This window comes from Choloepus didactylus, chromosome 2, assembly GCF_015220235.1.
Source record: "Choloepus didactylus isolate mChoDid1 chromosome 2, mChoDid1.pri, whole genome shotgun sequence".
Classification (NCBI taxonomy): domain Eukaryota; kingdom Metazoa; phylum Chordata; class Mammalia; order Pilosa; family Megalonychidae; genus Choloepus; species Choloepus didactylus.
In genome coordinates this window covers 80178073-80193035 of record NC_051308.1, presented here as the reverse complement: position 1 = coordinate 80193035, position 14963 = coordinate 80178073, and the positions used below count along the sequence as shown (strand labels likewise).

At 39.3% G+C, this 14963-nt stretch overlaps 1 protein-coding gene across 1 annotated transcript in view; it reads right to left on the bottom strand.

The window, feature by feature from the left end:
• Positions 1–12580, bottom strand: part of SHCBP1L (SHC binding and spindle associated 1 like) — a 67139-nt gene extending 54559 nt beyond the window's left edge. Inside the window, exons 1-2 of the mRNA XM_037825203.1 lie at positions 12051–12580; positions 9802–9951 (exon numbers count right to left, since the gene is read on the bottom strand). Coding sequence (XP_037681131.1) covers positions 9802–9951; positions 12051–12455 — 555 coding nt within the window. The 5' untranslated portion in view covers positions 12456–12580. The remainder of the gene's footprint in view (positions 1–9801; positions 9952–12050) is intronic.
• Between the last annotated feature and the right edge of the window lie 2383 nt (positions 12581–14963).

The window sequence follows — 14963 nt, the reverse complement described above, 5'->3', positions numbered from 1 at the left end:
AGGCTGTGAAAAATGTCCAAATTAAGGCATCAACAGGATGATACCCTCTCCCTGAAGAAGGGCTGCTGGCATCTGAGACTCCTCTGTCACATGACCAGGTAACCTGGCCACATCTGCTGGTCTCTCCCTTCTCTCCCAAGTCTCCTTGCTTCTAGATTCTGGCTTCAGTAGCTTCCTCTCTGAGCATAGCTTCTGTCTCTCTTAGCTTCTCTCAGGCTTTTTTCTGTGTCTTCTCTCTGTCTTTTCTCCTCATATAAAGGACTCCAGTAAGAGAATTAAGACCCACCCCAGGAGCACTCTTCAACTGAAGTAACTTAATAAAAAGGTTCCACCCACAATAGATCTATACCCACAGGGATAAATTAAAAGAACATGATCTTTTCTGGCTGGCGTACATACAGCTTCAGACCATCACACTTACTTTTCCATTGACCTGTATTTTTCAGTTGTTTTCAAGTAATCTGTAATGTAATGAGTTTCAAACACAAGTTTTTCTTGTGACAAAAATTACAGATTTGAGATATCTCCCTGGGCAGGGGTAGAGTTGGTGATTACAAAGTCTAATTTCTATACAAGCATAATTGGTCCTTAAAGGAATCAAATTTATGACATCAAATATACCACAATATTTCATCTACATACTAAAAAAGAAAAATCATATCAGATGAAGTCTTAGAAGTTGATAAATTACATAATCAAGGGAAAACCCTTCAAACTTTACAGACGGTTTTCTGATCCATTTTTTTTTTTAATTCAGTTTTATTGAAATATATTCACAAACCATACAGTCATCCATGGTATACAATCAACTGTTCACAGTATGATCATATAGTTATCCGTTCATCACCACAATCTATTTCTGAACATTTTCCTTACATCAGAAAGAATCAGAATAAGAATAAAAAATAAAAGTGAAAAGAGAATACCCAAACCATCCCCCCATCCCACCCTATTTGTCATTTAGTTTTTACTCCCATTTTTCTACTGATTTTTTTTCAGTTTTTTAACTTTGTTTATCAAAAAATTAAAAACAAACAGGCAAACAACAACCAAAAAAACCCCACAACATTTCAAACAAAGCAATGGATTAAGGAAAACAAATAACCTAAAATAACTACTTTGCTTCCAATATGTTCCTACCATACCCCAAGAAAATTAATAAACCATGTCCAAACAGAGGAGTAAGAAAAACAAATAATCTAAAATAACTACATTGCTTCCAACATGTTCCTACCATACCCCAAGAAAATTAACAGCCCCTAAGAAAACAAAGGAATAAGAGAAAAAAAAAACCTAAAATAACTCTATTGCTTCCAACATGATCTTACTATATCCAAGAAAGTTTACAAACCATAATCATTCCTGAGCACTCCCATAACATTGAGATTACCCTCCATAGTTTATCTGTTCTTACTAGATTATCATTCCCCCTCCACTAATTGGTATCTCTAGGTCCCCTACATTCTACAGTATAAAACATTGTACATTTTTCACAGAATTCACATTAGTGGTAACATACAATATCTCTCTTTTTGTGCCTGGCTTATTTTGCTCAGCATTATGTCTTTTTTTTTTTTTTTTTTTTAAATCTTCATTTTATTGAAATATATTCATATACCACGCAGTCATACAAAACAAATCATACTTTCGATTGTTCACAGTACCATTACATAGTTGTACATTCATCACCCAAATCAATCCCTGACACCTTCATTAGCACACACACAAGAATAACAAGAATAATAATTAGAGTGAAAAAGAGCAATTGAAGTAAAAAAGAACACTGGGTACCTTTGTCTGTTTGTTTCCTTCCCCTACTTTTCTACACATCCATCCATAAACTAGACAAAGTGCAGTTTGGTCCTTATGGCATTCCCAATCCCATTGTCACCCCTCATAAGCTACATTTTTATACAACTGTCTTCGAGATTCATGGGTTCTGGGTTGTAGTTTGATAGTTTCAGGTATCCACCACCAGCTACCCCAATTCTTTAGAACCTAAAAAGGGTTGTCTAAAGTGTGCGTAAGAGTGCCCACCAGAGTGACCTCTTGGGTCCTTTTGGATTCTCTCTGCCACTGAAGCTTATTTCATTTCCTTTCACATCCCCCTTTTGGTCAAGAAGATGTTCTCCGTCCCACGATGCCAGGTCTACAGTCCTCCCCGGGAGTCATATTCCACGTTGCCAGGGAGATTCACTCCCCTGGGTGTCTGATCCCACGTAGGGGGGAGGGCAGTGATTTCACCTTTCAAGTTGGCTTAGCTAGAGAGAGAGGGCCACATCTGAGCAACAAAGAGGCATTCGGGAGGAGGCTCTTAGGTACAACCATAGGGAGGCCTAGCCTCTCCTTTGCAGCAACCGTCTTCCCAAGGGTAAAACCTGTGGTAGAGGGCTCAACCCATTAAACCACCAGTCCCCTATGTCTGTGGTCATGTTAGCAACCATGGAGGTGGGGTAGGCGAATACCCCTGCATTCTCCACAGGCTCCTCAAGGGGGCACTACATCTTTTTTTTTTTCCTTGTTTTTTTTTTTTTTTTTTTTTAACTTTCCCTTCTTTTTTAAATCAACTGTATGAAAAAAAAGTTAAAAAGAAAACAAACATACAATAAAAGAACATTTCAAAGAGACCATAACAAGGGAGTAAGAAAAAGACAACTAACCTAAGATAACTGCTTAACTTCCAACATGTTCCTACTTTACCCCAAGAAAGTTACCTAATAGAGCAACATTTCTGTGAACTTGCTCCTACTATATCCATCAGAAATTAACAGACCATAGTCATTCCTGGGCATCCCCAGAACGTTAAATAGCTTATCTGTTCTTCTTGGATTATTGTTCCCCCTTCCTTAATTGCTCTCTATTGCTAGTTCCCCTACATTCTACATTATAAGCCATTTGTTTTATATTTTTCAAAGTTCACATTAGTGGTAGCATATAATATTTCTCTTCTTGTGCCTGGCTTATTTCGTTTAGCATTATGTCTTCAAGGTTCATCCATGTTGTCATATGTTTCACGAGATCGTTCCTTCTTACTGACGCGTAGTATTCCATAGTGTGTATATACCACATTTTATTTATCCACTCATCTGTTGAAGGACATTTGGGTTGTTTCCATCTCTTGGCAATTGTGAATAATGCTGCTATGAACATTGGCGTGCAGATATCTGTTCGTGTCACTGCTTTCCGATCTTCCGGGTATATACCGAGAAGTGCAATCGCTGGGTCGAATGGTAACTCAATATCTAGTTTTCTAAGGAACTGCCAGACTGACTTCCAGAGTGGCTGAACCATTATACAGTCCCACCAACAGTGAATAAGAGTTCCAATTTCTCCACATCCCCTCCAGCATTTGTAGTTTCCTGTTTGTTTAATGGCAGCCATTCTAACCGGTGTTAGATGGTATCTCATTGTGGTCTTAATTTGCATCTCTCTAATAGCTAGTGAAGCTGAACATTTTTTCATGTGTTTCTTGGCCATTTGTATTTCCTCTTCAGAGAACTGTCTTTTCATATCTTTTGCCCATTTTATAATTGGGCCGACTGTACTATTGTCATTGAGTTGTAGGATTTCTTTATATATGCAAGATATCAGTCTTTTGTCAGATACATGGTTTCCAAAAATTTTTTCCCATTGAGTTGGCTGCCTCTTTACCTTTTTGAGAAATTCCTTTGAGGTGCAGAAACTTCTAAGCTTGAGGAGTTCCCATTTATCTATTTTCTCTTTTGTTGCTTGTGCTTTGGGTGTAAAGTCTAGGAAGTGGCCGCCTAATACAAGGTCTTGAAGATGTTTTCCTACATTATCTTCTAGGAGTTTTATGGTACTTTCTTTTATATTGAGATCTTTGGTCCATTTTGAGATACTTTTTGTGTACGGGGTGAGGTAGGGGTCCTCTTTCATTCTTTTGGATATGGATATCCAACTCTCCCAGCCCCATTTGTTGAAAAGACCATTATGACTCAGTTCAGTGACTTTGGGGGCCTTATCAAAGACCAGTCAGCCATAGATCTGAGGGTCTATCTCCGAATTCTCAATTCGATTCCATTGATCTATATGTCTGTCTTTGTGCCAGTACCATGCTGTTTTGGCAACTGTGGCTTTATAATAAGCTTCAAAGTCAGGGAGTGTAAGTCCTCCCACTTCGTTTTTCTTTTTTAGAGTGTCTTTAGCAATTCGAGGCATCTTCCCTTTCCAAATAAATTTGATGACTAGCTTTTCCAAGTCTGCAAAGTAGGTTGTTGGAATTTTGATTGGGATTGCATTGAATCTGTAGATGAGTTTGGGTAGAATTGACATCTTAATGACATTTAGTCTTCCTATCCATGAACATGGAGTATTTTTCCATCTTTTAAGGTCCCCTTCTATTTCTTTTAGTAGAGTTATGTAGTTTTCTTTGTATAGGTCTTTTACATCTTTGGTTAAGTTGATTCCTAGGTACTTGATTTTTTTAGTTGCTATTGAAAATGTATCTTTTTCTTGAGTGTCTCTTCAGTTTGTTCATTTCTAGCATATAGAAACATTACTGACTTATTTGCATTAACCTTGTATCCCACTACTTTGCTAAATTTGTTTATTAGCTCTAGTAGCTGTATCGTCAATTTCTCAGGGTTTTCTAGATATAAGATCATGTCATCTGCAAACAATGACAGTTTTACTTCTTCTTTTCCAATTTGGATGCCTTTTATTTCTTTGTCTTGCCAGATTGCCCTGGCTAGCACTTCCAGCACAATGTTGAATAACAGTGGTGACAGCAGGCATCCTTGTCTTGTTCCTGATCTTAGAGGGAAGGCTTTCAGTCTCTCACCATTGAGTACTATGCTGGCTGTGGGTTTTTCATATATGCTCTTTATCATGTTGAGGAAGTTTCCTTCAATTCCTACCTTTTGAAGTGTTTTTATCAAAAAGGGATGTTGGATTTTGTCAAATGCTTTTTCAGCATCTATTGAGATGATCAATTGATTTTTCCCTTTTGACTTGTTAATGTGTTGTAATACATTGATTGATTTTCTTATGTTGAACCATCCTTGCATGCCTGGAATAAACCCCACTTGGTCATGGTGTATGATTTTTTTAATGTGTCTTTGGATTCGATTTGCAAGTATTTTGTTGAGGATTTTTGCATCTATATTCATGAGGGAGATTGGCCGGTAGTTTTCCTTTGTTGTAACATCTTTGCCTGGTTTTGGTATTAGATTGATGTTAGCTTCATAAAATGAGTTAGGTAGTGTTCCATTTTCTTCAATGTTTTGAAAGAGTTTGAGTAAGATTGGTGTCAGTTCTTTCTGGAAAGTTTGGTAGAATTCCCCTGTGAAGCCATCTGGCCCTGGGCATTTATTTGTAGGAAGATTTTTGATGACTGATTGGATCTCTTTGCTTGTGATGGGTTGGTTGAGGTCTTCTATTTCTTCTCTGGTCAGTCTAGGTTGTTCACATGTTTCCAGGAAATTGTCCATTTCCTCTACATTATCCAGTTTGTTGCCATACATTTGTTCATAGTATCCTCTTATAATTTTTTTAATTTCTTCAGGATCTGCAGTTATGTCACCTTTTTCATTCATTATTTTGTTTATATGGGTCTTCTCTCTTTTTGATTTTGTCAGTCTAGCTAGGGGCTTGTCAATCTTGTTGATCTTCTCAAAGAACCAACTTTTGGTGATATTTATCCTCTCTATTGTTTTTTTGTTCTCTATGTCATTTATTTCTGCTTTAATCCTTGTTATTTCTTTTCTTCTACTTGGTTTAGGATTGGTTTGCTGTTCATTTTCTAGCTTCTTCAGTTGATCCGTTAGTTCTTTGATTTTGGCTCTTTCTGCCTTTTTAATATATGCGTTTAGTGCTATAAATTTCCCCCTTCACACTGCTTTTGCTGCATCCCATAGGTTTTGGTATGTTGTGTTCTCATTTTCATTCGTCTCTATATATTTAGCAATTTCTCTTGCTATTTCTTCTTTAACCCACTGATTGTTTAGGAGTGTGTTGTTTAACCTCCAGGTATTTGTGAATTTTCTAAGTCTCTGATGGTTATTGACTTCTAATTGTATTCCATTGTGGTCAGAGAATGTGCTTTGAATGATTTCAATCTTTTTAAATTTATTGAGGCTTGTTTTATGTCCCAGCATATGATCTATTCTGGAGAAAGTTCCATGAGCACTAGAAAAGTATGTGTATCCTGGTGATTTGGGATGTAATGTCCTGTATATGTCTGTTAAATCTAATTCATTTATCAGATTGTTTAGGTTTTCAATTTCCTTATTGGTCTTCTGTCTGGTTGATCTATCTATAGGAGAGAGTGATGTGTTGAAGTCTCCCACAATTATTGTGGAAATCAATTGCTTCCTTTAGTTTTGCCAGTGTTTCTCTCATGTATTTTGTGGCACCTTGGTTGGGTGCATAGACATTTACGATTGTTATTTCTTCTTGCTGAATTGCCCCTTTTATTAGTACGTAGTGGCCTTCTTTGTCTCTCAAAACATCCCTGCATTTGAAGTCTATTTTATCTGAGATTAATATTGCTACACCTGCTTTCTTTTGGCTGTAGCTTGCATGAAATATTTTTTTCCATCCTTTCACTTTCAGTTTCTTTGTGTCCCTGTGTCTAAGATGAGTCTCTTGTATGCAACATATTGATGGTTCATTTTTTTTGATCCATTCTGCGAATCTATATCTTTTAATTGGGGAGTTTAATCCATTTACATTCAACGTTGTAACCGTGAAGGCATTTCTTGAATCGGCCATCTTATCCTTTGGTTTATGTTTGTCATACTTTTCCCCTCTGTCTATTAATATCCTTTATTGTACCCATACCGAATCTCTTTAGTACTGAACCTTTCTCCAAGTCTCTCTGTCCTGTCTTTGTTTCTCTGTCTGTAGGGCTCCCTTTAGTATCTCCAGTAGGGCAGGTCTCTTGTTAGCAAATTCTCTCAGCATTTGTTTGTCTGTGAAAAATTTAAGCTCTCCCTCAAATTTGAAGGAGAGCTTTGCTGGATAAAGTATTCTTGGCTGGAAATTTTTCTCACTCAGAATTTTAAATATATTGTGCCACTGCCTTCTCGCCTCCATGGTGGCTGCTGAGTAGTCACTACTTAGTCTTATGCTGTTTCCTTTGTATGTGGTGAATTGCTTTTCTCTTGCTGCTTTCAGAACTTGCTCCTTCTCTTCTGTGTTTGATAGTGTGATCAGTATATGTCTCGGAGTGGGTTTATTTGGATTTATTCTATTTGGAGTTCGCTGAGCATTTATGATTTGTGTATTTATGTTGTTTAGAAGATTTGGGAAGTTTTCCCCAACAATTTCTTTGAATACTCTTCCTAGACCTTTACCCTTTTCTTCCCCTTCTGGGACACCAATGAGTCTTATATTTGGACGTTTCATATTATCTATCATATCCCTGAGGTCCATTTCGATTTTTTCAATTTTTTTCCCCATTCTTTCTTTTATGCTTTCATTTTCCATTCTGTCATCTTCCAGGTCACTGATTCGTTGTTCAACTTCCTCTAGTCTTGTACTATGAGTGTCCAGAATGTTTTTAATTTGGTCAACAGTTTAATTTCCATAAGATCATCCATTTTTTTATTTAGTCTTGCAATGTCTTCTTTATGCTCTTCTAGGGTCTTCTTGATTTCCTTTATCTCCCGTACTATGGTCTCATTGTTCATCTTTAGTTCTTTGAGTAGCTGCTCTAGGTGCTGTGTCTCTTCTGGTATTTTGATTTGGGTGCTTGGGCTTGGGTTATCCATATCGTCTGGTTTTTTCATATGCTTTAAAATTTTCTGTTGTTTTTGGCCTCGTGGCATTTGCTGAACTTGATAGGGTTCTTTTAGGATTTGTAGACCAATTGAAGTCCTTATCTCTAATTTATCAGATCTATAGCTTCGTGGAGTACACTTTCTCTAACTAACCAGCAGGTGGCGTCCACGAGCCACCTGTTCTCCTCAAGCCAGTTCTCCCCTGCTTAGCCTTTTTGGTGAGTGGGGGAGTGAGTCTTGTGGGGTCCAATTGGTGTACCAAGCTTGCGTGTGTAGTTGGTGTTCCCTGCCCTGTATATGGGGCGTGTTTCTGGGCAGTCAGGGAGGGGGGGGGTGGCTCTAACAATCAAATCTCCCTGGTGATCCTAGAGTTTAAAAGCTGCTGCAATAGTCTAATCCTTCAGTTCAGTCCTGCCACAGTTTGTCTCTGCCACTGACCCACAAGTCCTTGGTATTGGCGTATGGCTCCTGAGACTTGCAAGTGGGCCCCTCTTCCAGGCCGTGCACCCCGGGTCCTCTGTTGAGGGATGACTGTGCTATGTCACAGGTGAGTGCCGTCCCCCCAGGGCAGTTCTGGGCTGCTGGGCTGTGTAGGGAGGCTCCCAGTCTGCTCAAATGATGGCTGAATGGGGCTTTGTTAATTCACACTGCTCTACCTTCCCAACTCTGGGACAATCAGCTGAGGTTGCAGGGAACGCTAATGTCCATGCCCAGTTTTGTGGTGTGTGCCTGTTATTTGAAGCACTTCCGTCACACTGGGTTGTCTGGGGCAGTTCTGGGCTATGGGGCTGGCGATGGGCAGGAGTGTTTCCTGTCCACCAGGATGATGGCTGTGAGTGGACACCCCCCTTTGCTTGGAAAGTTGTGGTGTTTAGTGAATTTTCTCAGCCACTGGATTATTGCGTTTTGTCTCAGAGCTCTCCTAGTTCTGCTCTTGACTTGACCTGCCCAAATAGCAAGTCTTTGAAGCTTTCTGTATTGGGCTTCTTAGAGTAATTGTTTTATAAAAAGAAAAAAGGATTAAAAAAAAAAAACACACAAAAAAAAAACAAAAACAAAACAAAAAAAAAAACGGGCCCTCCTCAGAGATCTAATGGGTTATTGAAATGCTAAGAGACAAAGCAACCAGGGCCATTAAGGAAAGGTCCACAGGGCAGAGAGATCAGCTTTTCTTCGGGATTTGCATATGCACCTCAGGGCCCTTCCCCTTTCTATGTTCACCAGAACTCCAAAAATCCTCCGCTTTTATTTTGGAGTTTTTCGTGTTGTTTTTTTTCTATGCCTGTCTCCTCTCTGCTGGGCTGGCTGCTCTCAGATTCTCTGGTGTCTGGTCTCCGTCTATGTACGGTTGGAGTTTGGATCAGCAGAATGAGTTTCCGATAAGGGCTGCCACTGCAGTTCTCCCTTCTCCTTCCCGGAGCTGACAGCCCCTCCTCCCACGGGACTGAGCCTGGCAGGGAGGGGCGCGGGTCCCCTGGCCGCAAAAACTTACAGATTTCGCTGATCTCAGCAGTTCCACGTTTTCATGAGTGTTGTATGAAGTATGCCCAAAGTCAGATTGCTCTGTGGTGTCCAGTCCACGCAGTTCCTGGCTTTCTACCTACTTTCCTGGAGGAGTAACTAAAACATACAGCTCACCAGTCCGCCATCTTGCCCTGCCTCCCTGATCCATTTCTTTTTGTTTCTTAATCTAAGTTAACTAAACTTCACAGTTTAGATAAATTAAGATTAAAGGGAAATGACAGAAAAAGAAGGTCTGAGTTTGTCTGAAGCCTAAATTACTAATTTTTCAAGAAGTTACTTTTGTTATTTTTAAGTTGTTTCAGCAATTGAAACTAGTTTAATAAATGTCTGATATTACTAGATCCCATTTCATGATAACTGTTTACATGTAAATGGGTACTAATATTCCACTTACCTTCTTTTTCACTATTAATTTACTTGGATACGTAAAATAGAAAGAAACTTGTCAATATCCCAACATAAAGTCATATTTCACAGTCTTAAAAAGAGCTAATAATTTCATTCAAAAAACAAAGATTAGACAAAAATTATTCACCTCAATAAGTATACCGACAAAAGGGATAGAAGCTTCTTCATATTTCACAAAGAATAACTCAGGACTAGTTTTCCAGACTCCAAGCCATTTGTCTTTTAATTGCAGTTTTTCTGATAGGTATTTGCTCATAGCCTCATCAGCATCTTCTGCCTAGGAAAAAAATATTATCATAGGTTTGTAACTAAATATTTTAATAATATCTACTTAAATATAGAACCAATATAGCCTGTTTTAGTTTGATAGGCTTCTCAAAGCAGATACCATGAAATGCGTTGGCTTAAACAACAGGAATTTATCAGCTTACAATCTGAGTCCATGAAAATGTCCAAATTAAGGCATCATCAGAGCGATGCTTTCTTCCCAAAGACTGGCTGCCAACAATCCTTGACTCCTCTGCCACATGGCAAGGCACATGACAGCATCTGCTGCTCCCTCCCTTCTCCTCCAGGTTTCCTTGCTTTCAGCTTCTTGCTTTCATGTCTCTCTCTCTCTCTCTCTGGTTCCCTCTGTGTATTCGATTCCCTTTATAAAGGACTCCAGTAAGAGGATTAAGACCCATCGTGAATGAGGGGGGTCACACCTTATCTGAAGATCCTACTTATAATGGGTCCACACCCACAGGAAAGGATTAGCTTTAAGAACAAGATTTTCTGGAGGTACATATAGCTTCAAACCACCACATAGCCTTAAATGATTAAAAATCTGGAAAATTATAGATTTTTAACTGAAATTATTTTTAATGGGAAATATCAAAAACATTTAAAAATTAAAATAAATGGAAAAGAGATCTAGTCAATCAATAGAGTAATTCAGAGATGAGACATCTACTTATTGTCTTCAAGTAATTTGTTCTATTAATCCACTGAGCAGAAAGAACTGATAATGCATATTAAAATCATAATTATCATATTTAAATACATAGTAATTATCTTTTCTGAACTTTAAAGATGTAATGACCTATTTAAAATGTTTTCAGAACATAAAAATTTAAAATAGCACTATATTCAATAAAATGAATGAGTATATTAAGTATTCAAAAAATATTTGCCCACTTGATCTTTTTAAAATTTATATTCATCTACCTCAAGTAATGGTAAAAAATCTAAGCCATTATGAAGCTAGTCATTAGACCATGTCTGATTAATAACACAATAACTTGAATAAAAATTTTTCAACTGCCTTTAATAAACCAAGCCTTCTCCAATCTTCAATATCAAATGTATGTTGGTCATTAATACTGTCTTAGTTTACAGTAAGAATATTTTTAAAAATCAAATTTTCTTCTAGTTATAAAATACGATAAACTTACAGCAAATCTTCAAAATACAGAAAATATAAGGAAAACAAAAATCACCCGTAATCCTGACAGCCAGAGATAACCATTGTTGATATTTTGGTTTACCTCCTTCTAGTCTTTTTCTATGCATTCAATATGCATTCATTCATCCATACATACTGAAAATATTAGGTCATACCGTAGTTTTGTCTCCTGGTATTTTTTTTTCATTCACTTAATATTATATCATAAGCTTATCCATAATTCTTGAAAACATGATTTTTATAGCTGCATGATTTTCCATTATATGGGGTCGTCATAATTTGTTTACCTGCCCTATTTTTGGAAATGCGGATTCCAATTTTTACTTTTAATAAATATCACTTGAATATCCTTATCATAAATTCCTGTGTTATAACTCATTAAAAAACAAAACAGACTAGAAACATACAATATTTGTTCTCTTCCATGTTACCAGGTATATATCTTCTATACAAAACATCATTCCACATCCTAAATACTTATGTCTGGGAATCATTCTTAAAGTGTAAAAATGTTAGCATTCTAGTGTAAAAGTCAAGGCTAAATAATTCATAACAATGGTCCATCTCACCCTTATGTTTTGGCACAAATTGTTCAATAAAAATACTAAGATGTATACCTGGGTAATGATACGGCCTATATATGTTCCTCTGTTAGGTTCTCCGAAAACCAGAAAACACTGAGTCAGGGCTGTCCCCTTAACTAACAAATGTTCTGTTGGACGGAAAATCTAACAGTAATTCCTTTAGGGCAGGGCCTGGGTGCTTCTAATAAGGTGGAAGCTCTATAGGTTTTGAGTAAACTTTAATTTTTGAAATGCAATCTTCTTTGTGCCCTTTGTACCCCATCACCCAAACTCCCTCCACCGCCCGCCACGAGGCCGCTGTCCTCACGGGGGTGTGCGGGATCCCTGGGTCCGGGTTCTCCTCACCTTACAGCCCGCCAGCACCCGGTCGCAGTACAGCGCCACCTTCTCGTCCCGCCACATCCCCCGCATGGGCGACACGCAGATCTGCGGCAACGGCTGCGCCTCCTCTTCATCCCCTCCGGGCACCAAGAGAAAGGGCTCCTCCTCCTCCTCGGCCCCCTCTCCCGAGCCCCCGGCCTGAGAGACCGGCGGGAGCTGGAGCCGCCGCCGCGCAGCCTCCCGGCCCGCTTTTCCCTTCACCGGGCGAGGGGAAGCCATTACCGACCGCACCGGGGACGCCGTGGTCTTCAGCGTCGCCGCCATCACCGTGTCAGCGGTGGACGCGAGGACAACCCTGTCTCCTCGCCTGCCGGGGCTGATGGTTCGGACGGAGTCCTCAGGCACAGCAGCCCTGGACCCCGACGCCATCTCTTCTGCACCCTGCGGGCCAGCCGCAGCCGTTAGCCACTTCTCCCGCCCTGGGCGCGCTGGCCAATAGGTGAGCTGCGCCCTCAGGGCCCGCAACGAGCGCGGGGGCTCGAGCGGGCCGCCGCCGGGGCGGGGCGGGGCGGGGTGCTAGGGAGGGTCGAGATGTTGGGGGACGCGGCTCAGGGCGGGGCGTCGCGTTGGGGTGTGGGTCCGAGTGTTGTGGCCCGCGGCTCTGAGCCGGGCGTGAGAACGGAGGGTGGGGTTGGGGAGACCGCTCTGGTGGGGGAAGGGGAGGGTCCGGGCGCTCATCTGGATGGGGTGCATGGGGCGAGGTGGGGTGTATGGGGTGCGGCTCCGTGTGGTGCCCCCTCCAGGAGTCCCGGTCCCTGGGTACTCTCCCCAGCCTCACTCCTCTCTCTTTAGGACCACACAGCGACTGGACTCCCTCACCAAGAAGGGGTTGCCTTGGGGTCACGTTTTCAGGGTGGTTGTGAGGCACGCGAAGTCATCAAGCCCTAACAGATGGCACCGCCTGCCACCCTACGCACGTGTAGCTCACAAACACAACCTGAAAGAAAATATATTTTTATATTAGGGAGACTATAATAACTGGAATCCTCTGGTTATTACTGAAAAGTAAACAAATTTTCAACGTAAATTTTTCCCCAACCTATTCACACGGTTCCAAAATTAACATTTCTCTTTCATTTTAAAGAGGACATTCACTTTCTGCCAAGATGTGGTAATAGCGAGATAGGTTGGTCTGTTTTGCAACCACAAATTCTCTCATAGATTATATTATGCAACTGTAAACTGAGCCCAGATTTCCAGCTGGGAGTAATGTGTGCAAATATGAACACTTCACAATAAAAGTAGTCTGCTCAAGGTAATATTTTTGGAGAACAGGAAAGAATCCTTTCTGGTATTTTATGATTGAAGATAGATTGAGCCAAATGCAATAACTTTTGTTTACAGTCTCTCTGTGAAGTACTGCACTGGGTCTGGCAGCGCCCAAGGATTAGAAAACAGCATTGGGAAAACACCTGCCTTCCTTCACACTCATTTGGAAAGACACTATGTTAAAATTTCAGTTTATTTTGAGGAAAATATTAGTATTAATATCATGTTACTATAGTTCAGGGAATAATTACAACATTCATCATGTTTTGACCCTATTCTTAGTTTATTCCTTTTGTCAGAAGTCCCGGATTTTGTTCAAAACAAAACCTAACCACATGATTTAACTCACCAAAACTAAAATTTATTATTTTAGTTTCTTCAAAAAAATTGGTTTTAAATTAATTGTAGGGTTTTTATTCTTAGGTTAAGAATAATAGAGACCACCTATCCTAGTCCAAAGTTCAAAAAAACAGCAACTCCCCCCTCCCACAAAATATACAAATATTTGTTAAGAATCTGTTATGAGCCAAGCACTGCATAGAAGCCAAAGTTATGAGGTAAAGGTCAATATTCCTGCTCTCATAATCTGGTGTTGGATACAGATGGGTTAATAGATGATTGTGTTTGGTAAGGAACATGATAAAAATACATATATAATCATATTTTTTATTTTTTTATAGTATTAACATATGTATAAACACAATCCATTTGTGGAAGAAAGGGCAGAAGAAGTGACACTTGAGCTGAGACTAATAAAAAAAGCTTTCAATGATTTTCATCCTTACGGAAACAATGCCTATTCTCTGAGCCAATTCAGGTAATAAAGAAAAGCATAACAAATAAGAAATTAAAAATCAGCTGTAATTCCAATATGCAGCAATAACTACTGTTAAATTTTGGTATATTTTCTTTCATATTTTTCCTTATCACATAATTACAAGGCTTAAATTTTATTGACTTATGTCTTTTTGGTTTTTATTTAGGATATCATAAGCATTTTCATATCATTAAAAATTATTTAAACCCACCATTCTAAATAGCTGCATACAATTTCTTTGTATGGATGTAATTTGTACAACCTTTCCCACATTTTCAGATACTTGGGTTACATCAATATTTATAATAAAAAAATACACCATTTGAATATCTTTGTGTGTAAGTTTTGCTTATTTTTCAGATTTATTCTCCCCAAGGGCAAGTGGGATTACTGAGTCAGGATGTATAAACATTTTAAGGCTCACGGTGTTGCCAAATTCTTTTCCCAAAAGGATGTATTAATTTATACTTCCGTTAGCAGGTAAAGTTCCCACACAAGCTGAGTTTTGAAAGAGAAGAGGCTATAGCCAGCTAAGGCAAGGGCAGAATGGGAGATGGAATAAGGTAAAGCAGAGAGAGTAGTTAGAAGTTTTACATAGGGGTAAAACAGCTTGGTCTAAGTAACTTTGTATGGCTGAAAGAGAGGAGACAAATTGGGGCAAAAAGTCAAGTTGGAGAGATTTGCAAAAGCCATATCCCTGGCCATCCCTAGGGAAACTTTGGACCAAGATGACCCTTCAGAGTTATACTATAAGAAGGTGAGCCTTTGTATCCCTGCATCTCCTAGCCATT